General features: G+C 48.5%; 10 protein-coding genes and 1 non-coding gene across 11 annotated transcripts; 6 read left to right on the forward strand and 5 right to left on the reverse strand.

Annotated features, from left to right (window-relative positions):
- Nucleotides 1-225: 225 nt before the first annotated feature.
- Nucleotides 226-3719, reverse strand: EDB91DRAFT_1325436 (uncharacterized protein; the record flags this gene model as incomplete). The annotated part of the gene is made up of 16 exons (XM_041325200.1): nucleotides 3400-3719; nucleotides 3317-3346; nucleotides 2942-3263; nucleotides 2639-2891; nucleotides 2484-2581; nucleotides 2302-2434; nucleotides 2195-2252; nucleotides 1885-2144; nucleotides 1604-1832; nucleotides 1330-1553; nucleotides 1114-1281; nucleotides 929-1059; nucleotides 773-863; nucleotides 647-726; nucleotides 444-597; nucleotides 226-387 (listed from the first exon to the last, which is right to left on the reverse strand). The coding sequence occupies exons 1-16, from the start codon at nucleotides 3665-3667 to the stop codon at nucleotides 226-228; spliced, it is 2661 nt and encodes an 886-aa protein (XP_041184201.1). The 5' UTR covers nucleotides 3668-3719.
- A 2234-nt stretch (nucleotides 3720-5953) lies between these two features.
- On the forward strand, nucleotides 5954-8104 carry EDB91DRAFT_1325437 (ATP2, beta subunit of the F1 sector of mitochondrial F1F0 ATP synthase). Its single transcript, XM_041325201.1, has 6 exons — nucleotides 5954-6192; nucleotides 6295-6858; nucleotides 6916-7234; nucleotides 7286-7619; nucleotides 7670-7837; nucleotides 7891-8104. Exons 1-6 carry the CDS (start codon nucleotides 6021-6023, stop codon nucleotides 7954-7956), a joined length of 1623 nt encoding a protein of 540 aa, XP_041184202.1. The 5' UTR covers nucleotides 5954-6020; the 3' UTR covers nucleotides 7957-8104.
- Nucleotides 8105-8228: 124 nt separating this feature from the next.
- EDB91DRAFT_t1 lies at nucleotides 8229-8310 on the forward strand. Its single transcript has one exon. It is a non-coding gene; the product is annotated as a tRNA-Ser (tRNA).
- Nucleotides 8311-9310: 1000 nt separating this feature from the next.
- Nucleotides 9311-9890, reverse strand: EDB91DRAFT_1092335 (uncharacterized protein; the record flags this gene model as incomplete). Its single annotated transcript, XM_041316733.1, has 2 exons — nucleotides 9764-9890; nucleotides 9311-9714 (listed from the first exon to the last, which is right to left on the reverse strand). Coding segments are annotated over exons 1-2 (317 nt in total), but the record flags the coding sequence as incomplete, so codon positions are not given.
- A 1452-nt stretch (nucleotides 9891-11342) lies between these two features.
- On the forward strand, nucleotides 11343-12843 carry EDB91DRAFT_11797 (mitochondrial carrier). Its single transcript, XM_041320441.1, has 5 exons — nucleotides 11343-11765; nucleotides 11828-11855; nucleotides 11913-12081; nucleotides 12133-12531; nucleotides 12586-12843. Exons 1-5 carry the CDS (start codon nucleotides 11583-11585, stop codon nucleotides 12713-12715), a joined length of 909 nt encoding a protein of 302 aa, XP_041184204.1. The 5' UTR covers nucleotides 11343-11582; the 3' UTR covers nucleotides 12716-12843.
- Nucleotides 12785-15043, forward strand: EDB91DRAFT_11830 (uncharacterized protein). The gene is made up of 3 exons (XM_041320463.1): nucleotides 12785-13385; nucleotides 13434-13594; nucleotides 13650-15043. The coding sequence occupies exons 1-3, from the start codon at nucleotides 12971-12973 to the stop codon at nucleotides 14880-14882; spliced, it is 1809 nt and encodes a 602-aa protein (XP_041184205.1). The 5' UTR covers nucleotides 12785-12970; the 3' UTR covers nucleotides 14883-15043.
- Nucleotides 15044-15081: 38 nt separating this feature from the next.
- Nucleotides 15082-15924, forward strand: EDB91DRAFT_1092354 (2',3'-cyclic-nucleotide 3'-phosphodiesterase). Its single transcript, XM_041316734.1, has 2 exons — nucleotides 15082-15237; nucleotides 15292-15924. Exons 1-2 carry the CDS (start codon nucleotides 15234-15236, stop codon nucleotides 15900-15902), a joined length of 615 nt encoding a protein of 204 aa, XP_041184206.1. The 5' UTR covers nucleotides 15082-15233; the 3' UTR covers nucleotides 15903-15924.
- EDB91DRAFT_1260538 (uncharacterized protein) lies at nucleotides 15915-17922 on the reverse strand (the record flags this gene model as incomplete). The annotated part of the gene is made up of 3 exons (XM_041324406.1): nucleotides 15915-16988; nucleotides 17021-17802; nucleotides 17855-17922. The coding sequence occupies 3 exons, from the start codon at nucleotides 17920-17922 to the stop codon at nucleotides 16240-16242; spliced, it is 1599 nt and encodes a 532-aa protein (XP_041184207.1). The 3' UTR covers nucleotides 15915-16239.
- Nucleotides 17923-18306: 384 nt separating this feature from the next.
- On the reverse strand, nucleotides 18307-19751 carry EDB91DRAFT_11921 (Brix domain-containing protein). The gene is made up of 5 exons (XM_041320549.1): nucleotides 19496-19751; nucleotides 19151-19440; nucleotides 18982-19083; nucleotides 18786-18921; nucleotides 18307-18732 (listed from the first exon to the last, which is right to left on the reverse strand). The coding sequence occupies exons 1-5, from the start codon at nucleotides 19719-19721 to the stop codon at nucleotides 18578-18580; spliced, it is 909 nt and encodes a 302-aa protein (XP_041184208.1). The 5' UTR covers nucleotides 19722-19751; the 3' UTR covers nucleotides 18307-18577.
- EDB91DRAFT_1092364 (uncharacterized protein) lies at nucleotides 19750-21828 on the reverse strand. Its single transcript, XM_041316735.1, has 5 exons — nucleotides 21685-21828; nucleotides 20976-21604; nucleotides 20712-20921; nucleotides 20184-20654; nucleotides 19750-20126 (listed from the first exon to the last, which is right to left on the reverse strand). The coding sequence occupies exons 2-5, from the start codon at nucleotides 21504-21506 to the stop codon at nucleotides 20073-20075; spliced, it is 1266 nt and encodes a 421-aa protein (XP_041184209.1). The 5' UTR covers nucleotides 21507-21604; nucleotides 21685-21828; the 3' UTR covers nucleotides 19750-20072.
- A 36-nt stretch (nucleotides 21829-21864) lies between these two features.
- On the forward strand, nucleotides 21865-22635 carry EDB91DRAFT_1092365 (50S ribosomal protein L30e-like protein). The gene is made up of 4 exons (XM_041316736.1): nucleotides 21865-21994; nucleotides 22042-22102; nucleotides 22193-22296; nucleotides 22353-22635. The coding sequence occupies exons 1-4, from the start codon at nucleotides 21938-21940 to the stop codon at nucleotides 22509-22511; spliced, it is 381 nt and encodes a 126-aa protein (XP_041184210.1). The 5' UTR covers nucleotides 21865-21937; the 3' UTR covers nucleotides 22512-22635.
- Nucleotides 22636-22865: the final 230 nt, after the last annotated feature.

The raw sequence follows: 22865 nt of genomic DNA on the forward strand, positions 1-22865 counted from the left end.
GCGTGATTCCACGCTCAAACCTTCCCAGATTTCGGTTCTTGGTCCTCAGCGCGTGTTTGATGCAGTTTCGATTATCATTGTTATATCTTTTATACCTTAGGTCCTGTGCATGCCTGTATTGGGTACTTCAGTGTTTGCTATAATTCCGCCGAAAAACGATGTTTTGATATACTCGCTATACAAGGTCAAGAGGTCTACTCAGTGATTCTGTGGTACATACAATGGTCAAAGAAACGATGAGACCTTGATCGGCCGTCGAACAGCCGCCGAGTTCCCTTCGAGATGCTTATATGCAATGCGAAAATCAGGCATTGCCTTTTTTGAAGTCGACGAGCTTATTAAATCTTTCTTTACAACGATCGGCCGTCCAAAGAAGTCCACAGGCGGCTAGTCGATGAATTAAGCAGATGATCCGCATTACACAAACTCATGCCATTGCTAACCTTGTCTGCAATATCGACTTTCTCGGAAGTGCGTGCTCGTTTGTTTGGGGGGCCTGGCTCAGAGGCATCCAAGCGGCGCAGTTCGTCATTGGCTTGTGTCATTTCCGTGGGCTCGCGAGCTTCGTCGACATTTTCCGTGTTGCTCTTCTTCGATCTAATGGTTGAATGAGCGACGCAGACACTAAATATGCACATAGACCGACGTTTTAAAGAAGTTTGCTTTTGCGTGTTCCTTTCCTTTTTCCACTGCATCTGCTTGTTTTGCGATGAGTGCGGCGTCAATCTTGGGTCAAATCAGTGTTATCTCATATTCATCCGAAGTCACAAACCTCAGTAGCAACCAGGTGTCGAACAGCATACCGAGAGACTGTGATATCTGCAGCGCGCTTGCCGTCATAGGTAATAAAAACATCGATTGGACTGGGTGAACAAGTGAGCATCAATCGGTGAGGGATGGATGGTCCGGTTAATGACGCGGTACTTACGGGTCAAGTCTGTACACAAGTTGGCCATCCTCGACTTTCTCCTGCACAAAGCGAAGTTCGAAAGACACCATGATCTCCACCAAGCGCGAGAGCAAGGCTTTTTCCTGTGGTTTAATTACCTGACTGTTGACCTAACATCCATGTGTCACTTGAGATGGCAAGTGAGTGTAACACGATCCACTCACTGGTCGCAAAGGAGGGGATAATATACGATTGATGTACGGCGCAAATTCGAGTTGCAAGACTTGACCTGTGACGAGGTGTCTGTTGGCCCCTGTACTCCGACCGGCAGTGCGGATACCGTTTGATAATGATTTGTAAATTTCTTCGTTTGCGCGCGTCAGCTGCAAGTTCTACTGAAAATGAGTATCTTGCAACCATGTAAAAAATAAAATGCTCACATCCCAGTCCGCACTATCTCGTTCAACCCGTGATTCCCCTCGCTCTCGGAATAGCGGATGGAAAGGAACCAGAAAATATGACAAGTATGTATGCAGTGCGAAATCCCCGTCCGTATACATGACTGATGAAAAGTTGTCAAAGGTGGTCAACCACTCGCCAGCCTTCTCGTAGTGATTCAAGTTCGCATCGTGCCGGTGACAATTGATATAATGCGCAAAACAGCCTGTACTTGCGTAAATGAATGATATAGGATGTCGCATGTTTTGCACTGACCATTTGCTATACTTGCAGGATTATTCAAGCCTTCAATCGTATGGCTTAGGCGATTCACATATCGTGCCTCTTCTTCTTCGCCCATACCAAGCTCCTTGACACGTTTTCGAGATAAAGGCGCAAATATTTCGTTGATTACGGAAGTGACGGTAGTGTCCCCCTCCTTCATGCCTACTGTAGCACGGCGAATGAGCGGTTCGGTTACTTCATCATTGCGAGACTTGATGAACTATGAAGATGGACATTTGTAAGCGTAGTATGTACAATATGTAATCACACACCTGCAAAGTATTGAGACAACCTCGAAGGTCGCCTCTGGCCACGCCGACCAAGGTGCTCAGTGCCCTAGTGTCAGCTCGCAAACCCTCCAACTCGCAAATCTCGCGGAGACGCTTGACGATATGACTGTCGGCAAGTCTCGTATACCGGATTTGCCGGGCGTGAGGACGGAGTTTGGAGAGTGCATTCGCATTTTGGTCATTACAGATGCATATTATCGGGCGAAGCAGTGGACGCTTGTCTTTCTGGTCGCCCTTTTTCCCTGCCAAAACAAGTTCGGACGAGTGTCATCATTCCCAGTGGAAAACTTACGTTTGTTCTTCGGTTTGTCAAAGGTGAGCGAGACCAGCTTGTTCACAAATCCACTTGACTAGTAAAATGTGTCAGTGATCATAATCAGGATCATTCATAGCACATACGTTGTCCCCGCCTCCTGTGGCCCCATCTATCTCGTCGATGATCAACAGCATAGGTTTTACGCTTCCGACTGCGGAGCCTGATTCCAGTGCCGGTCGTATTCGGTCGTCGATGACCTGTGCAGAACGTGCATCACTGTGTGGTGAGTGAGCACTAGACAGAAGGTTCTGTTAAAGAAGCAGACCTCGCATTTATCTCCATTACTTCATATCCCGCCTGCTTCGCGATGACATGAGCTAGTGTTGTCTTACCAAGCCCAGGGGGGCCGGATATTAGCAGTAGCTGTCCAAAGGCCACGAATAAATGTGCATATTCAGTTGTATTAAGTGTCATTATTACCTTCTCTCGTGGCCGGTGGTATTCATCGTCAGGGTTATAGTTCTCGTCATCTTCCCGCAGCCTCTTCTTGCTCTTCTTCTTACCGAACACGCACCAGTCCCACTGCTTTACCCAAGCCATCGTTTCACGAGCAACACGCTCGTTACCTAACAGTTCTGTGAATTTTCGAGGGCGATATCGATCAACCCAAAGTGTATCCTCTGGCACTGTACTCGATGGTTTGTGTGACTCGGACACTCCGGTGGTGGATTTCCTGCGAGAAAATATGAGGACGTGCTCTCAGTGAAACCAAAAGTGACACACGAAAGTGACAACTTCGAAGCAGCAGCAGCTGATAACTCGTCTTTCAGTCTGTGTATAGGCACGTCCAGCAGATTGCTCAATCGTGAAGGAGCAGAAGAAGTCTGGAGGCCATGAGCATGGAGGAGGTAAGAAATGCATTCGTATCTTGCCTTGTGGGTTGTCCCTATGTACCGCTTTCGCCCTATATGTATCACTTTCCCGTCATATGTTGTAGCCCGAAGCGAAGCACGTATGTGTGTAGGGATAGATGAGCGGGAGGAGGAAGACACCGTATCCTTTGGAATGAGACCCAGGATGTCTGATATGGGAGGGAAATGATCATCTGAAGGACCGGAGTGAGTCAATAAGCAGAAACAGAAGAGGCAAATGCACGACCTTGACTTGATTCAAAAGTATCGGTTTGGGCTGATAGACTAAGAGTCAGCAGTAAGCCACAGGAGTCATGCCTGTCTGCTCACGTCCGTCCGCGGTCTGTGATCCCAGCAATCCGTTTGGTTGAAATGCGCTACTCTGCTCGGCTCGTTCACATCTACTCTGCTCAACTCCGCCCTCAAGCTCCTGCGCTCGTTCTTCCGGTTGTCCATGAGTCGAGACAGTACACAATCCGCCCAAAAGGCCATTCGATATGAATCCGGCGCTGAGCCTATCTGTCTTGGGTAATGAGTCGAGTAACAACGTCGATGGGCCAGGCCCAAGAAGTCCAGTGGCTACAAATGTATCTTCCATGGCGGTTAGTGATGAACAGATGCACTAGTGTGCAATCGCGTCGAAACACGCGTCATCGTGGGAAAACTGACGCGACGCGTCTGTGGCTAGAGCAAATTGTGGCTGTATTTCTATTGAGCAATATTCAAGTGGGCCTAATCTCTAACAGTGAGCGAACGCATTGCTAGTTCCTTGTCAGACATTAAACTGGTGATGTCGTTCGCTCTTCCTACGAGGAGGAAGATTACTCTACCAAGCCATTTATTTCTCAGCAGCAAGTGGTTTCGGATTCATGTCCCTGGTTCATTGTATTTGCACTTGAGGATGCTCATACCATTGTATTGGAGTCCAACAACGCTCTCGTAGTCGGATGTTGTGTGCAAACCTCGATTAGTATCATGTGGAAGGTCCCACTTCCCTTGCTCCGTCACAGCACCGTAGATTCGCAATACTCCGACATTCTTATAAAGAGACGAAGTGGGTCACAGATGCGAGTCGAATACAGGATGCACAACACAAGCCGAGAGGTAATTACAAGTGGGATGGGGGCGAGAAGAAGTTGTGCGGCGTCGGAATCATCCAAGACTCGGAGTGACATTCGAATGACGTTCAACTGAGACTCGGAAGCCATCATGGCACGCCACGCCGTGCTCACGGTATGATTACAGCTCGAGATATGTTCCAACGTATATTTCAAACCCACAAGGACCATTGTTATAGTGACTCACTTACAGTGATCCTGTGCAGGAGAGAGTACTATAAGTACTCTGCAAAGTGCTTTCGAATAGACCCACGGTGCTGTACTGGTACCGACACGGTCCTATTGCCATCAACGATATTCGCCATGGAAGAGAATCTGTCATGGATAAGGAATGTCAAGGACTACATCCTTTTTTGTGATGTAAGTTTCGTCGAATGCGCACCACGTTCTTCTCACCTTTGCTGGTGGAAACAGAGAGAAAAACATTGATACTTGGGCCAAGCTTTGCATGTATTCTTTGAGGAACCTCGAGTAACGATATGCCTTTGATACACATTCAGAACAACTGAAGCATCTGCGTACCGAAAACACAACAAAAATGAGGCGGTCTCGCAGAGAAAGGTGTTAGAACTAGTGTCTTGAATATTGCTACAAGAACGGAATTTTATCATTATTGGGCAAAATACAGGGTACGTAGGGAGTAGTTTGGTATGAAAATGACCAGTAATAAAATTTCTGTTCTTGTACGGTTGTGCGCAGAGGTGATATGGTTTATGCGTGAAGCAAAGTGGTAGGACGAAGCGGTCGGTACGCAAGTCTTTCAGAGTGCAATAGTCCCTTGAAAAAATGAAACCTCAGCGCTCAGCCACAAGCGCGTTTTTCCATAAACGCGATGTACCGTAAGTGCTAACGTTGACGCGTTCGACGCGTCGCAACTTGTTGCTGGAGCCCACGACAATCCTTCTAATGACCTTTTCATGATATTCTATCTTTGTTAATAATTTGGAAAGAATTATGGGGCGCGCTCCCCGGTATGGACCTTCAAAAAAACATTGTTCTAAAGCCCTCAAGGATCAGCTCAAGCATGCTCGCAAGTGTCTTCGTAACAAGGAGAACATCCCAGTGATACCGCTTCCACGAGGCACGACTCCCTCGCAAGCTCCCACAGCATGTCAAGGTTCTCAAGAAGCAATTGGCTGCTTCAAATGAGAAGCTCATATACACCCAGGACCAGTTGCATCAAGTGCGCGAAGCTCACGCGACTGCCTGTACAAAGGCCAAGTACTTTTCCGCGCTCAATATCGTTGTTGACGATACGTTGCTCAACACAATGCTTGATCAGCCTATCAAAGATCAGCTCGAGCTTCACCGTCTCCTAGGTGAGGAGAAGACGATCCCGAAGAAATCTCCCCTAAGTAGTAAGCATGTACGCTTCCAGGTGCTTCTATTGGTTGTCGAGCGCTATGAAGCGCGACGGCGTGGTGAATCACTTGACGACGAAGTTAATTTCCTCAATTTAATCAATTCATAAGTCAAATATTAACATAGTAATTCAACGACGACACTAGATGCCTTTATTACAGTATTATTCACACATTTGCACATACTGCCACACCTACTACAGTCACTATACGAGCAGAATAGTTATAAGTGGCATAAATACACAACATTTCATAGTATTAGTAGCTGTAATTACTGTTATACAACCTCGCGCCATGTTTTCAGCGGACATAGGGGGTTTTTGCTTATATAAGTGGGACAGTTTGTTTGCGGGCATTGCCCACTACCACTTCGGTAATTTTCGGAGGGAGTCTAATTTCGTAAGTTGCCGAAGGTATTTCTTGGACTCAAACCATTACATTTGTCGTCTTCGTTTCATAGTCGTTCGCCGCAATGCTTACCGCTCGCGGCGTCACCCGTATCTCACGGAGAGCAGTCAATGGTGCAAAGAACTCCCGGTTCATCAACACCGTAACTCCTTCATTGTTGCGCGCCGCCGTTCCTTCTTCCGCGCCAAAACAAAACGCAGCTGTTCGTCCTTCCCGTACCTCGGCACCCCAACTCGGTGAGTTGGCACTCTGAGAGTGATCCTTTATGTCGCTGACCGTGTCCTATTGGCTTTTTCGCGTCTTTTATTCGAACCGGACGAACTCGGGACATATCATAGCTCGTACATATGCAACAGAGGCGACGGGAGCCGTTGGGACTGTGAAAACCGTCATTGGTGCAGTCGTCGACGTTCAGTTTGAGACCGATTCTCTCCCGCCCATTCTCAATGCGCTGGAGGTTCAGGATTTCCACGGCGGACGTCTCGTCCTCGAGGTCGCATCACATCTCGGCGAGAACTCTGTTCGTACCATTGCCATGGACGGTACAGAGGGTCTCGTCCGTGGTCAAAAGGTTGTCGACACCGGTGCTCCCATCCAAATTCCTGTTGGTGCCGCAACTCTCGGCCGCATCATGAACGTCATTGGTGAGCCCATCGACGAGCGTGGTCCCATCAAGGGTGTCAAACTCTCGCCAATTCACGCCGATCCTCCTCCCTTCGTCGACCAGTCAACCACCGCCGAGGTTTTGGAGACTGGTATCAAGGTCGTTGACCTTCTTGCTCCCTACGCTCGTGGTGGCAAAATTGGTCTATTCGGTGGTGCTGGTGTCGGCAAGACCGTCTTGATTCAGGAACTCATCAACAACGTTGCCAAAGCTCACGGTGGTTTCTCTATCTTCTGCGGTAAGTTAGACTCGAAACTTAGTGTCGCATCATGATCTTATTATCCTCTTTCAATAGGTGTCGGTGAGCGTACTCGTGAGGGTAACGATTTGTACCACGAAATGATTGAGACTGGTGTCATCAACCTCGAGGGTGATTCCAAGGTCGCTCTCGTCTTTGGTCAAATGAACGAGCCCCCTGGTGCCCGTGCTCGTGTGGCTCTTACTGGCCTCACTATCGCCGAGTACTTCCGTGATGAGGAAGGCCAGGATGTGCTGCTCTTCATCGACAACATTTTCCGCTTTACTCAGGCTGGTTCCGAGGTGTCCGCTTTACTTGGTCGTATTCCCTCCGCCGTCGGTTACCAACCCACTCTCTCCACTGATATGGGTGGCATGTATGTCCATTTATGTGCTCACCATGATATCAATTTTGACCTTGACTATAGGCAAGAACGTATCACTACCACTAAGAAGGGTTCAATTACTTCCGTGCAGGCAGTCTACGTGCCCGCTGATGATTTGACTGATCCTGCTCCTGCTACCACTTTCGCTCACTTGGATGCCACCACTGTGTTATCACGTGGTATTGCTGAGCTTGGTATCTACCCCGCTGTCGATCCCCTTGACTCCAAGTCACGTATGCTCGACCCCCGTATCGTTGGCCAGGAGCACTACGACGTTGCTACCGCCGTCCAAAAGATTCTTCAGGACTATAAGTCCCTCCAGGATATTATTGCCATTCTGGGTATGGACGAATTGTCGGAAGAGGACAAGTTGACGGTTAGTGTATATACAGACCGAGGTATAAATGGGTGCTGACAGCGGATCAGGTCGAACGTGCACGCAAGATCCAACGTTTCATGTCGCAACCTTTCCAAGTCGCACAGGTCTTCACGGGTTACGAAGGCAAACTTGTGCCTTTGAAGGATACCATCCGCTCCTTCAGGGAGATCCTTTCCGGCACACATGATAACCTGCCCGAGTCTGCATTCTACATGGTGCGTACAACATGCATAAGTCTGCTATTGATGTCCGTTGACGTGTCGAGCAGGCTGGTACGATCGAGGACGTCAAGTCCAAGGCTGAGCAGCTCGCCAAGGAGATGGGTGGTAACTAGGCGCTTCTTACTCACCGTACTTCCTACATACTCGTGTAGAATAGAGGAGGTACATGCACCAAAATTATCACTATATCCGCATATGCTTTTTGCGACGTCAGCCCTGAACCCTATCAATTCATGCCTGCATGGCATACGATTACTACTTGCACGAAGAAGTCCGTCGTCGTGTACTGAGTTCAGTAGCGAGTTATGTATGGAATCCCAGCAAACCCAACTTTCCTATAGAATGAAGTTGCTCTTGTCAATGAAAGCGAACCTTGTGATCATAAGGCGCTATGGCCGAGTGGTTATGGCGACAGATTAGAAATCTGTTTCGGTTTCCGAGCGCAGGTTCAAATCCTGCTGGCGTCGTATGATTTTTGCTCACGTGGTATCCAACCGTATCATGCACTTACGATTGATGTTGCTTCCCAAATTTAGCTGCATAAACGACGCGTTTTCGTTAGCTGTCATGCATACAAGATGCAAGTCGGAAGTGCAGACAGGCGAGAATCGGTAAATTAATTTAGTAAATGCCCAAAGGGCTTCTCGCCGATTATTACAATCGTCCAATACAGCGCCGTGTGGTCCTCGATATCGGGATGTTGTCCAGGATGACAGGATAGTGCTCTGTATCAAACATGCCTCCTGTAGTTGTGTCGTCTCCCCCACCAATTTGCAGTGCAGTGTGAACTGTGATAGTACAATGTTTCCGCTTGAGTTGTAAAAAAGAAACATAGGTCGTTTGCATTGAACAGAATTTACTGAAACAGGTCTCGAAATTTCGTCGTACGAGGGTGGTGGACTGGGCAGCTATTGTGTTTGCTTTGTGGATGGCAAAGGAGTTCGATTAAAATATAGGGGCCTGCCAAGTATGTGAATATCATGTGACAAAACTTGGACAAAACACAATTAAAGTTCACATTTTTTGACAGTGCTATTCGAGATCGAGCACTGAGTTGGACATTGGCAACCATTGCAAGTGGTGGCATGTGCAAGTCGTAGAATCTTGATCTGCTTTCGTGCATGAGCTGGTATACGATACGAGTACAAAAAGGATATGTATGTTTGCAGGTAATCTTGAGTTACAAGTAAGCTGTTCAAAGGTCTCTGTGTTTCAAAACGCACAAGTGCCGCTTGCAGCGAGGGTTGTATCTACATAAGTAGCCCTTCATTTTTACTTGAAAGCTGAGTATGGGTCGGGTAGGGACTGTATCATGGGTAACACTGTTGAAGACTTACCACTGAACCACGCCCGTAAGCTAGCCTGCGTAGTTTCATCACTCTTGTCCATGACGGATTGGTATGATTTGATGGCTTGTCCAAATCTACCACCATGAAGGAGTGCGAGGCACTATTGCTGGTTTGCGGTTTGCCACAAAGACTTGAGGTCCCACCCGAAAAGCTGCAAGTAAAGTTGTACATGAAAGTGATTTTATGGGATCATATCAACGTATCACGATAAATACCTGGTACATAGAATGAATTGCTGGTTTAAAAAAGAAATTGCTAGCGTTGACAGCGGCAGTAAGGTGGTCAACAGCTTCATCGTAACGCGCATTATCTAGAGAAATGATTCCCAGTCGGACATATAGATATGCCTGACATGCAAAACGCACAAAAAAAGTGTCGACACATAAACTTGGGTTTGACTGAGCGCAGGATAGTCACTTCCACGATACGACAAGGAAGAGGATCTGCATTGGGAGTGGCAACTAGGTCTTCGACGCGCAGCATTGCCTCTTCATACTCACTTGCATTTAAAAATGCAATGACCTGAAAAACGTAAGAAAGCACAGAACAAGTAAGAAAAAATATAACCTGCCTTGATCAAGAAAAGGATACGATTCGACTCTCCGCTCGTGAACGTGAATGCAAGATCAAATGCTTTCATTGCGGCCCGAACCTGCTTTTGTCTGCAGAGGGCCATGCCCTTGGAGATATAGCCTGTCAACGAAGGTTGTATGGCGACAGACTACGTCACGATCGAAGTTAGCTCATTTGAAGGGTCATAATTTGAGGTGCCTGTGCTTGAGGAGCAACCTCTGGCAAAGTGTCCCGAGGTACTGCCCACTCTGATATCTTTTTGTCTTCACCTCGGGCCACTGAGAACGTGGTGGCTATCCAAGGAGAAGGTGACACAGTAGATTGCATCGGAGTGCTTGAATATGGCGATGGTTTGTCGATCCAAGAGCTGCCAGAGGCGGACTTTTTTGTCATCAGATGAGGAGGCAACAAGACTGCCAGTGGGATTAATGGCAATATCGCTAATGCGGGCTTTGTGACCTTCCCAGCCATCACCGACCTGCTGCCAGGTTGATCTTGCATTGTTGCATCGCGATCTGAGCCCGCTGAGAGAAGGCGTGTGTCATCTGGTGTCCATTGTAGTGTGTTATTGAACGCATCTTCGATTGCTGCATAAGCCTTGAAAGTTGTGATACACTTCCTCTTGCCTGGATTCCATATTTGAATGTCGTTCTCTGTTGCAATGGCAAGATGTCCACCAGATGGTGAATAGCGAACCCAGCAACTTGAAACAATTGTTTGCTTGTAGGGAGCAGCGCAATAATTCATTGGGTTTCCTTGAAGTTGCCATGTTTCGGTGTTCCATAGCTTTGCCATTTCGTCCCATGGACCGGTTAACCAAGCGTTGCGTCATCTGGAGAAAAGTCTAACGTGAACAGATACGACGAATGAGCGGCGATGGCTCGCGTTAGCCTAGATCCGTCGGTGCCACTGTGCCAGGCGATCATCTCTCCATCTCTACACCACTCGCGATAAATTGCCCGTCCCGTGATACCGCCAACCCCTCTACGTTGCTGCTATGCCCCTTCAACTTCTTCACCTTCCGTCAAGTCCCACAAACGAAGTGTCGCATCATACGATCCCGTCACCATACGTCGTCTATCAGGGAAAGCTGCGACTGCGACGACGGCATTTTCATGACCTTCGAACGTTCGAACGGGTCTGGTGCTTGTAATGAGCCGCTTGGCCCGCGCCATTCTACTGGAGGTTGATGGTGTTAGAGCGATTGTGTGTGTCTTTCTCGCAGAGCTGAGGATGTGTCCTTTATTCTGCGTTGGAGCATTAACCTACCTCGTCCTTATTTTGCATCAATTGTGGCGTTCAAGCTTCGAGTGCCGCGAACCGCTTCCTTTGATTGCAGTGACTATAGGCATGTACAGCTTCTGCCAGTATCGTTTACAATTTGCATTGAAGAACACTTAACCAGTCGTTCAAATCCTGCTATCATATCTGCCATCTCGATCGTCGAATGAGCGTTGAACCGTTCACGGAGTCAGTACTTCACATGGTTTCATTTCAAATCTAAAGATCCCATTCGCACCAGATAATTGTAAGTACTTTTGGGAGTACATGTTCAAGGTTGAAAGGACCCAGAGTCCCACAGGAGTCACAGGACCTCCTGAGACGCTGTGCAGTGCCTTGTAGCAATGTACACGCACAGGCGACGTCACTGACGTGGCACAATAAATCACGGGTCCGTTCCTTGCGGTCTGTCCTTGTCACTCTAGAAAGTTATTATTGACTCGTATAAAAAGTCAAAACAATCTATGATACTACTTGGATACTACTAACAAATTACCTCCCGTCACGAGTCCGCCCACCGTTGACATCGTAGCGTAATGATCTATAGGCTCTTCTTTGCGGCGTTACTGTTTCCACTAAAGGGAGCACTGATAAGATGGCGGGCGAACTTCACTCCTAAGGCCCAGCCTGTCTCAGAGTTGCCCTCCGTGGACGATGTACAACTCGTCTCCCAGCCTCGGTCGTTGCTAGGCATGTTGCAGCGAGTCAAAACAGAAGAGGTGTGTGCAAATTTACATCGGGGTGCTTGGACGCTGACTATCCACGCTTCCTTGTTACACAGGGAATTGATGGGATGTATAAAGGAATTCGTAAGTCCCTGGAGCATTCATGCTCTCGAGACATATAATCATCTCTCTCCTTAACAGTCCCTACCCTTGGTTTCCTGCTGTTCTGGGAGCAAATGTATATCCCATCCTTTATGGTCATTGCGTTTCTTCACATCGCGGAGTATAACCGGGGTACTATCCTTATCATTGCTATTGTTTCTTCCATCAAAATTCTCGCAACTGTAGTCGAGACCGTCTTGGTCAATCGGTGCGTTCTTTTTTGGATTGGTTCATTCATGGGCTGAGAAAAGCATCCAAGGGCTGTGACGACTCAGGAAGAGCTCCCATCATTCTCCTTACGACGAGCGCTTGATGCATTGCTCTCTCCGACTGAAAGAAAGCGCCCTTATCGCATCTTCGTCATCCCAGGCTTTCTCGCGGCCACCACTTCATGGGTTTTATACATCGTAGGCACCAGTGCACTACGCCACTTTTTCGTCATCAAACAAATGCCGGAGCACTTTGAGAATTGGGAGGACGTAAAATCCTGCATTCCTCTCTTGGTTGGGGCCATCGTTTTCTCACTGGTCCTTAACGCTCTGGTGCTCACACCACTGGAAGTTATGATAGTTCGACTGTCTATCCAAGCCAAGGCGAGGCAGCCTATACTTCTTCTGGATACAACACCGGATGAAGATCATCCTGTGGGAGCTGTCAGGTAAGATCTCCCATTAACATGTTGACCATCTTGACGTCGGTCCTTGCCTCTCAGACTCAGAACTAATGAAGATGAATACACTGGACTTATCAACTGCGCGACACTGATCATTCGGGAGGAAGGTTGGGGTGTGCTTTATCGCGGGTGGTGGTGGACAGCCTTCCGTGGTCTTCTTTTTGTTTGACATTTTGATACCTCGTGGTCGTAGAATATAAATATTCGTGTTGTAATGGAACATAGGTACTGGTTGACAGTTGTTGATTACATTTCCAAGTGCGGCACGTAATGTCCGGTAGACCCTATACTTAGCCACGAGGCAGAATCCGAGATATCGATACAAATCAGTAACAAGTAGCTCTGCCAGCTCTCAAAGGGCTTGCATTTCGTGCGTGGGCTTTGATTGTACTCTCCACTTTCTTTTCCTGCCAATTTTCAAACAATGGTTCCTTCAATTGACGAAGTCGAGGAATACTTTCAGTCCCTCGAACGCTTTCTGGCAGATTCTCTGACGGCCGCCTCGCCTGATCTTCCAAACATCCGAGAGGCCGTTCACCGTCTTTGGGTTGATATTTCTCGCTTTGGACCACCAGGTCTCTCTTCATTCCCTGACATCCATGTCCCCGGTCTTGGGGCATTCGAGGTTCCTCCACGTCCGCCTCCACCCCCACTACCTAGGACCCTCATAGAGAAGACTGGTGATTGGATTACAGAACATCCATGGAAGAGCTCTGGCATAGCAGTGACAGCTCTTGGAGCTGGCCTACTTGCTGGCTACACTACCTTCCGTATGACGCACGCTCATAAGAGAAGACTTAGGTCGACTACTGTCACTCCCGAGAAACGGCAGGTTGTTGGTGCGTACTTCTATTCACTTGTTTTGCCCATTGCTGACATCTTCCCAGTTGTGTTGGGTGGTGATCACCCTCTGGGCCTCCCGCTTATCATCGAACTTGAGCAGAAGGGATATATCGTTATCACTAGCGTCTCCACACCGGAAGCTGTCGGTAGCATTGAAAGCAAGGGACATGGATATGTCCGAGCTCTTGTCCTTGACCCAAATGAGGTGTGCAACCACATGCCTCTTCTTCAAGTTTATACACTAATCAAACACCATTTAGCCTGGCACGATCCCAATTTTCCTTAGGTCGCTTGCGTCTACTTTGTCCCGGCGTTTCCCAATCACAGCAGCTGGTGACCCATATGCAGCCACTCATCCCCTTCTCCACTCCATCATTTCTCTACTTACACTGCCAATTCCCTCTATTCATACAACGCCAACCCCCATTGAACAGCTATCTTTACGAAGTACATATCTTCCGCATCTTCTCTCCACGCACTTTGCACCTCTCCAGACACTCCAAGCACTCCTACCATTACTCCGCGCAGACGCCCAGCGTGGACGTGGCCGCAAGTCCATCATTGTGTGTCTCCCCGCTGCTGATGCACGTGTTGGACTGCCTTTCGGCGGAGTCAGCGCCATGAGCGCAGCTGCTACTCTTCGTGCGTTGGACGTGCTACGCCGTGAAGTTGCTGTTGCACAAGGAATGGACTCTATCCGCATCGTTGCTGTCGATGTGGGCGTTGTTGGTGAAACCCCCGTTTCGGGTCTTGCAAATCCACACGTGATGGACGACTGGACTCTCTCGGAGAAAGCAACCTATGGTCCAGCGTTCACTGCACTTGGAGAAACTAGCATGGGTCAATCTCGTAGACCGGAAGACATTTCTGTCCTCATAAATAGCATAATCGGGGTCGTCAGTGCCGGAACAAAGACTACGACGGCAAGTAAAACGATCTGTGGCATCCGCGTCGGCGTTGGGTATGAGAAAATTAGAGATTGGATTCGTGGCGACCGATTTGCTGTTGGTGCCGGTGGTTCGTTGTTTTCCCGTCTTTCCACGCAAAAACGAGAGTTAACAATCGTTGTCCACGCAGCAGGGACATACACGTTTGCGTCATTCCTCCCTGGCGTGCTGCTAGATAGATTGCTGAGTCTACCCCACATATTGGTTGGCATCCGCAATTGGCTCTTGCCAGTGCCTCCTGCTCAGCCACCCACGGTCCCAGAAGTGGCCCCCAGCGTTCCATCCTCTACCGCGGTGTCCTTATTTCTACCATCATCTGCATCAACTTCCTTGACAGCGAGCAGCTCACCCTTAGCTCCACGTCCATCAGCTTCAGAGGCGGCTGCACCAGTACTTGAGCAGACTGAACCTCTTTCTGAGCCTGAAGATATAAGTGGACATGAGACAGGCTCTGAGGCTGACTTGGAAAGTAATTCTGGCGACGGCGATGCTTCTGCGGTGGAAAGTAGCTGGGTGAGCTTGGGGTCTCGTGGACCCACTGATTGAGGTTTAGGTCTTGCAATAGTTGATTGCTTCGTGCAATGTAGTAATGCGATAACTGAGGATACGATGCTATGATCTGTACTTTTTGTATATCTGTACCCCACAAATATTATTCCTGCTCGCAGACCTTTCTGCAGCGGGCGCTACTCTTGAGTACAAATTTATGCGGAAGGAAGTGGAGTGGTCGTTTTGAAATTTGAGGGACGCAAATACTTGATCATCGTCTGCTCAGAGTTGGATCCAAATAGGGACTCTGCAGCTACCTGGTAGCGCTGATTTAGACGTTCTGCCTCTTCTGCTAGTACACATAAACACAGTGATTGCCCAAGATTTGTTTCTTTCATTGAAATTTGGATGGGTGAGTTCATATCATTATTCGTTGTTGCAGTTCGACAAAACCAGGGTACATCAGGTCTCTCGCTGTGGCTGGTGCCCAATGCCGCCCAATTGCAACTTATCCAAGGGGTGTTGCCAAAGCAGCCTGAGACACGGCCGGTGTCTGCTGCTTCCTATCCGAATATAATTCCTCACATCACACTGGCAAGCTCAGGGAAAGCAACGCAGGATACAATTATAACAGCCCTACCATCTCCCTTGCGTCCGATCCCAGTCGAGTTTCGGAAGCTTGAAGTCGGCGATCATTATTTTAGATCTGTCTTCATATCTGTGAAGAAGACGACCGAACTCGTTGCGTTGCATGAACATATTATGGCTGCGCTTGAGAGGGATGGAGCATCGCCTTCAGCGCCAGCATTTCCGCACATGTCCATCAGCTATATCGCAGATGAAGACGGGGATACTGAACGGAAGAAGGCTGCCGATGAGCTGCGTGCTGTCACAGTAGTTGAGGGCTCTGAGACAGGTGGTGCGGGGACGGTTGTTCTTCGCTGTGGCGACTCCGAAGAAGGGCGTGTGTGGCTCTCGGGCTTTGAAGGCATGGAAGTGTGGATTGTTCGGTGCGAAGGACCAGTACAGCACTGGCAAGTGTTGCAGAAAATGTCAGCGACATCAGACGTTGCCTAGAATTGAGGACTAGGATCAGGGATTTACGGTGACAATAACGACGAGATTCCATTACTGCAGTATAGGTTTGTTACATGATGTACGAAATAAGGAGGTGAGGTGATACACTCGTGATATCGAGATTGGTTGCGAGGAATGACTGGTATGCGGACTAGATCAACGCAGATAAAAACAAGGGACAAGCAGAGCTGCATCAGCAGGACGAAAAAGCAGTACGACAATGGATCGAAAGAAAAAGAAAGTGCGGTGGACCAAATGCCTCATTATTACATGACAATATTAATGTCTTCGATTCGGGATGCGAGTGTCGGTATTGGTGTATGTGCAATTCAGAAAATTATGAGATTGATTTCCGATCGTCGTCATCGTGATCGAGGGTGAATGAAGATGACGAAGCCGATGGTGGAGGTTCGTAAAGTGGAAGAGGAATTGAGTAATCGATTTTGCGCTCTCCATTCGAGTGGAAGAGCTGAGAGTATGCGGGAAGACTCTGGCTGTATGGAGCGCTTTTCTGGAGCTCCATGGCACCCTCGATGATCAGAATGCTATCGGCGGCGGACGAAGTTACTGGGGCAGGCACCCGCACGTTCTGCATGGGCAGTGAAAAGTGGAGGCGTTCATAAACAACATCGCCATCGGGATGTTCGTAGGCGCACCGAAGCGCAATATGCATCATGTGGCACACACTGAACAGAGGACTACTTTCAGAGATGCGACGGTTGCAGGGCCCAGCCCAATCCAATCGGTGGGGCTCCTGTGCCAAAGGCACGCTTGCCTCGAGCACATACCAGTTCTCCGATGGAGAAGGGCTGATCGCATCACCATCTGGAGAGTCATGCGCAAAGACGTAACCGTCACCCGAAATGATATACTTCCCAGAATTCGAGGGTTCGAAGAGGGAGAACGAGCGGGTGGTGCTGGACCTGGAGGGATACGGGTTTATGAGAAGACCGACATCATAAAGGGTCTGCAACGAATGTGCATTCCGAAGGGGGACAGATGGAGGTTGTTGTGCCCTAGGTGGGACCATGAATCGAGTTACACGATCAAGGGAAGTAGTGCTCCTAGATAGACATGTCGTTAGTACTACGTATAAGGGATAGACAATAGTGCAGCACACCTGTACGTTTCAATCTGTTCAACGTCAACAGTGAAATCAGTTATGCGAAGGCGCTCTCGCTCCGAGGCGTTTAGTTCATTGCCTTGTAAACGCAGGATGAGAGGAACGGATGTCTCATCCATTGTTACTGCGTTGGGAATGGACGCGACGACCCGAATCTTCTTCAAAACTTCAGGGGGAATAGCTTTTGCATGTGTTTCTGTGCTATCTTGCCCTGATTGTGCATCGACGATGAACAATGCCATCGGGAAGATAGAGGTGGAAGAAGACGATGACGAGGGGGCCGAAGGGACCTCAATAAAACGAGTGAGAGTGATAGGACATATTGGCGCAGTGATTGTGCGGGTGCGACCGTTGAAAGGTGAACAAAAGCTGCTGAAAATGGAGGAGCTGCCATCCTCGAGATAGATAAAAGTTGCGGTGGCATACAAGGCGTAGCGCGTTCCGGCTTCAACCGCGCCTTGATCTCCGTATGTAGACGTGGTTGGCAACCAGCCGGGAACAGGGATGTCAAAAATGACATTCCAAGAGCAGGGCTTATCGGAATCTTCGTGTCCTTCGTTGGAGAGGTCGACAGGTTCGCCATTTAAAAGCTCGCGAGTGATGGAGCAGAGACGCAAAGGGGCATACCCAATGTCTGGGGTGATTACTTCAGACTGTCCCTCAAATGTAATGGTGAGCGACTGCAGCAGAGCACGCGTTGTGCTCCGCCGACGTTGGAACATGAACGAAGGTGAGCTGATCGAGACCGATACATGGCCTGCTAGAGAGAAGGCAGATCTAGCGAAGTCTATCAGCACAAGTGAGACGTTCGTCTTCGGTTCTAGCTTACGAAAAGTCTGCATCTCCGAACAACGCTAAAGAATCTGAAAAGGGGACGATGTCTATTGACACGGGCATGTCGACTGTCTACAAGACAGTAAGGGATATCTATAAGAGAGTGGGGGGTATCAGTGGCTGGAGCCAGGAGAATAACAGCCTTCTCACCAAGCGACAGACATCGTTATATAGGACTGCCTGTCACTCGGTTACACGCACTCACGGAAAGTTCAGCCTGAGCTTCGAAGGCAGAACAAAAGGCGCGTGGCCCCACCTCTGAAACGGCTGAGCTTCGGCATCAGCTCATATTGGTCAAGGCACGTTATCCTGGTGAGCGGGAACGTTTCCTCAGCCAAAATTCTCCTTTGTTTCGTAAATGGGTTGTTGCCAGGCCGTTGCCTTTGTGAGCGCACAAAAGCAAGAAAACAAGATAGGCTTGGTGGCTGTGCACTTCCCGAAATGAGAGACAATGGAAAAATGCTGCCGGGGCCTAGTGCTAGAGCGCTAGAGAGCTCAAAGCAGTCGTAGAAAGAAAAACTGCTCCAAAAAAGGAGAAGCACAGAATCTCGATGAATCTGATATAGAACACACGCATACAGGTCACCGCAAAGGCGAGACAACGTGTGTCACGGCTACAAAAACACGTCGATAATCACCCAGAGATACCCTATAAGCACCCCAAGTTGGTGTGCTTACCGCTCAGACATAATATCGCGTTAAGGACACGCGTAGGCGTCTACGCAAACACCTTGGACACTGCCAGTATATCTTCCTCCCTTTTACGAAGCTCTTTTCTCTTCGACGTCTCCTCCTGTGCTTCTTTCCGTTGCCGGTATTTGTCTCCTTTGGCATACCTGATCGCTGAGCGGACGGAAGCAGGTGTAACAAATTCTATTTGTGAAATTAGTGAGCAAAAACGAGCGCGATTGCTCCATAGTACGAACCAGGATTGGAATAAACAATTGCACCACCGAAAGCGCCTTCAAAAATACGGATGGGCGTCAGCACAAATCGGGGGCCAATCTCAACGAGAGATGTTTGAGGTGGGCCGTTTGGCTGCAGCGGATCCTTTTCCATTATCTGTGTGTGATGACACGGAGTCAACACTTGGCAATAAATTAATTCACGGCTCCAACATACCTGGAAATTGCGGAACCAAATCTTGTTATCGACGATAGAGAATGTCAAAACGTGGTCAATGAATGGTTTTGCTTTCCGAGCTAGTGGAGGAACGCCAAATATCTGTGTGGTGCAACGGAATATGATCACGCGTTAATGCGCACCGCTCAGCGATAGCCCAAGAACGTACATGCGTGAAAACCTCTTTCGTAAGCTTGCCCCACTCTGTTTCATCAAAAGCTTTGTCAAAGCTGAGGATGCCCCTGCTTCCTTTCAGACAGTTCCCCGTCATCTTCAGCTCATCCATCGTATGCACGTTTTGAACGTGCAATTTAATGCTGGGCCCATTCGGTGTTTTCGTAGCCCACATATACAGATCTTCATGTCTCCTTGCCTCAAAATAGAGCGTGTTATTGCAATTGTTGAGGTCTGCTATCTCGGGCAGGAGATTCAGCTGGGACTTAGAATCAAGTTTTGAATCTGAGATACATTCAATTAAGAACTAATGGATTTGTGGACAAAACCACCACTTTACCTTTCTTGACATGAGGTAGTAGAGCCTCAAGATCGTTCATGAGATGTCTCATGCGGTGCGTGATGCCCCGAGAAGACAGTAGCAGCACACGCTGTTTGTTCCTCTTCTGTTTAGGTTGTTGAACGTCGCCATCGTTGCCATCGATATCGTCCGCTTTTCGTTTACCTTTGCCTTTGGCGTCAAGTTTCGCGGCATAGGCCTTTTGTGTTGTAAGTAGTGGAGCCATTGGCTAGTTGTCTGTAGCTGTCTGGACTGAAATAGCAAAGATTTTTCGACGTCTTGGTTTACGTAATACTATCGCGCCGTATGTTTATCACCAGAAATGCGGGACAACAGGGTGAAAAAAAACATTACATAAATACTTGTCGTACCAAATACCAGCGGCAAGCAGAAGAATTGCTTAACCAAGGACCAAAGACAGGCAAGGCGACTAATATACATATCTGCGTTGTGAAAACGTTGTTGTTTTTACAGTCAGAACAAAAACGAAAAGAAAGCACAACAAGCATGCTTGAAGATTTGTCGACAAACGAAAACAAAGTAACAGTGCTCAAGTCCAAGGGGCCGCAGCGCGAGCTCAAGAAGATGAAGTGGACGTTCGTAGCTGCTTTTGCTTCTCTTGTTCCAACCGCTGAAACAGCTCACGCGTGAGGAAATTCTCGACATTACTTAGACAAGAGCAACGTACGTGATACAGCAGTTGTACTGCCATCTGAATGTTCGCAGGCTGTCCAGTTATAACAACCAAGCGCTCGTTTTCGTTACCTGCGGGCGCTGGAGCGCCGTTCAACCCGGCACCTGGTTCCATGATTTTGATCTGGCTAGCGCTCATATGACGGATTTCATTGATTTTGCTACCTCCCTTTCCAATAATGCAGCCCACCAAATCGTTGGGAATGTAAATTTGCTGGGTTTGCAGCTGCTGTGGTGGATTAGGTGGTGGAGGTGGAGCACCGTAGGGTTGCGACGCGTTCGCATACCCTGGCACATATGATGAGCCAGTATACGGAGGTCGCCGAGAGTAACTGGAAGGGCGGTAACTAGAGTGGCTGGACGAAGACGAAGAAGGCATGCGTTCTTGTGCTTCAATGAGGATATTGCCGATGTAGTAGGTTGCTATGTGAATAGCATCAGCAACTCCTGCAACACTCAGGACTCGCTACATTCACGCAAAAGAATGAGTTGCTGCCTTGTAATGAACTCCTGTTTACTGTACCTCAGTCGAACCAGGGAGCATGCCCTCGCTTGCATTCAGTCGTGCACCGCTGGCATCCTGGATCTCCTTGATTTTTGAGCCTTGTTTCCCTATCACAGACCCCATACGGGAGTTTGGAATCATGAACTTGATAGTCACTGCACGACTTCCAGGAACTGAAGGTACGTCGAAGGGTTCGTCATTGATCCGCCGCACAATCAAACCAAAAGCCTGTAGAACTTATGGTGAACAAAAATACGTGCTAAAATGATGTCCGTAGCTCACCTTGGATACTGCATCGAGAGGCCCGCTAACATTGAGAATTCTCTCAGGGTTACCGGGAATGCTCTCAGATACCATGACACGAGCTCCGCTCTTGTCCCTGATCTCGTTGACATGCGAACCACCCTTCCCAATGATGATTGACGCGTCCTGGGTGACGATCAGGCAGCGCATGTGAATCATGGCTGAGGGAGGGGCGGCAGCTGAGGACGATGAAGGTGGAGCAGACATCGTAGTGGATGATTTTCCGGCCTCGTCAGAACGAGTGCGGGACTCGTCACGTCGATTATCAGATGAGGTTCCCTTGGGAGAAGGAGTAGAGGCAGCAGTATCTGCGACGGGTGCGGAAATTTCCGTCATGTTCACATCGCGAGTCATAGACGTAGCGGTTGTTGAACCAGAACCCTGGTGCTTATCAGCTCGTGAGTCATCCGCGTGAGCCGTAGCGCCTGTGTTAGCACGCTTGTGATGCTTCTTCTCCTCAGAGTCAGAGGGGGAACGCGACCGCTTGCGGTTGTAGTCAGCTTCTGCCATTTTCGAAATTTAGTTCAAAATATTTTGGTTAGGGGGACGGAATTCTGGGGGTGATAGGCTTGATAGTGTGGTATCGTACGGTAGTGGGTTTGAAATGTCTGATGGGGGACGAGCGGGTGTGGTGAGGAAGACGGATTGCGGGTTGGATACGGACTGCATGCTACTGAAATTGACTTACCTCCTGCGACGATAAAGTTTTATACAACGAATAAGTGTTGCGAGAAAGTAAAGCTCCTGAAACGAAACTGGGTCAAAGGTTCTAGGACACAGAACGTTGTCAGAAACGAGACTTTAGTATACGTTGGCTTGGGTTTCTTCCAAGACAAACATGTCAATACATATCACAGCCACAGCACACCTTACTTTCAAATTTCGGGCAGATCCTCGACAACTTTCTTTTTGACCAAGGATCAATCCAACGTGAGGTCATAATGGCTGAAGCACGCGGAAAAGCATGGCCACTTGCAGATGAGGGTCTAACCAATTCTGTATGTTTCTCGAGTCACCATCTTTATACTGCTGACTCGTATCGTAGATCTTGGACTTGGTCCAACAGGCCGGTCAGTATAAACAACTAAAAAAAGGTGCCAATGAAGGTAAGTAACGTCCTAGCCCTTCATTACCGCTTTTCCACTCCTTTCGTCGGCCCTCGGAGAGTACCCCGTGTCTAATATCCACCTTTACAGCGACCAAAACCCTTAACCGTGGAGTGGCGGAGTTCATTGTACTCACAGCGGACACCGAGCCCCTGGAAATTCTTTTACATCTTCCCCTTCTTTGCGAGGAAAAGGCATGCTTACTTTAAAGCCATTTTGTACCATTCACCGCTAACTGTGGGCTTTATAGAATGTTCCATACGTGTTCATTCCTTCCAAGGCAGCCCTCGGACGCGCATGCAATGTATCCAGGCCTGTCATCGCTGCTAGCGTCACCACTAGCGAGGCCAGGGAGCTGCAAAGCCAAATCCGCAATGTCAAGATTGCGATTGAGAAGTTGATGTTCTGATGTTCTCATTACAGATAACTACGGATATCATGGTTGTTGTATTAATTTACATCTCATGTATGCATGGTAGCAACTAGATGTCAAATGGTGTATCTTGACCTTCCCGAGGTGTCTGGTGACAGCCAGTGACGCGCACGTTTTGCAAATATCGCGACTTCAACCTTTTCGGGGGTGCCTACTTCCCAGGTCCATGCAGTCATCTGTAGCCTTCGTGACTTTGCGTGGAATCCCTAAAATATTGAGCGAAATATTCCAGTGGGGCAAAAGGATGAAAGCCCATTCGTTCAGATGCGTGTTACACTCATGCTGTCCTTCTTCCACAGCTTGCGCTCAACATGCTCCATGGTTCCCCTA

This window comes from Suillus paluster (genome assembly GCF_016628075.1).
Source record: "Suillus paluster strain FC165 chromosome Unknown EDB91scaffold_1, whole genome shotgun sequence".
Lineage (NCBI taxonomy): Eukaryota > Fungi > Basidiomycota > Agaricomycetes > Boletales > Suillaceae > Suillus > Suillus paluster.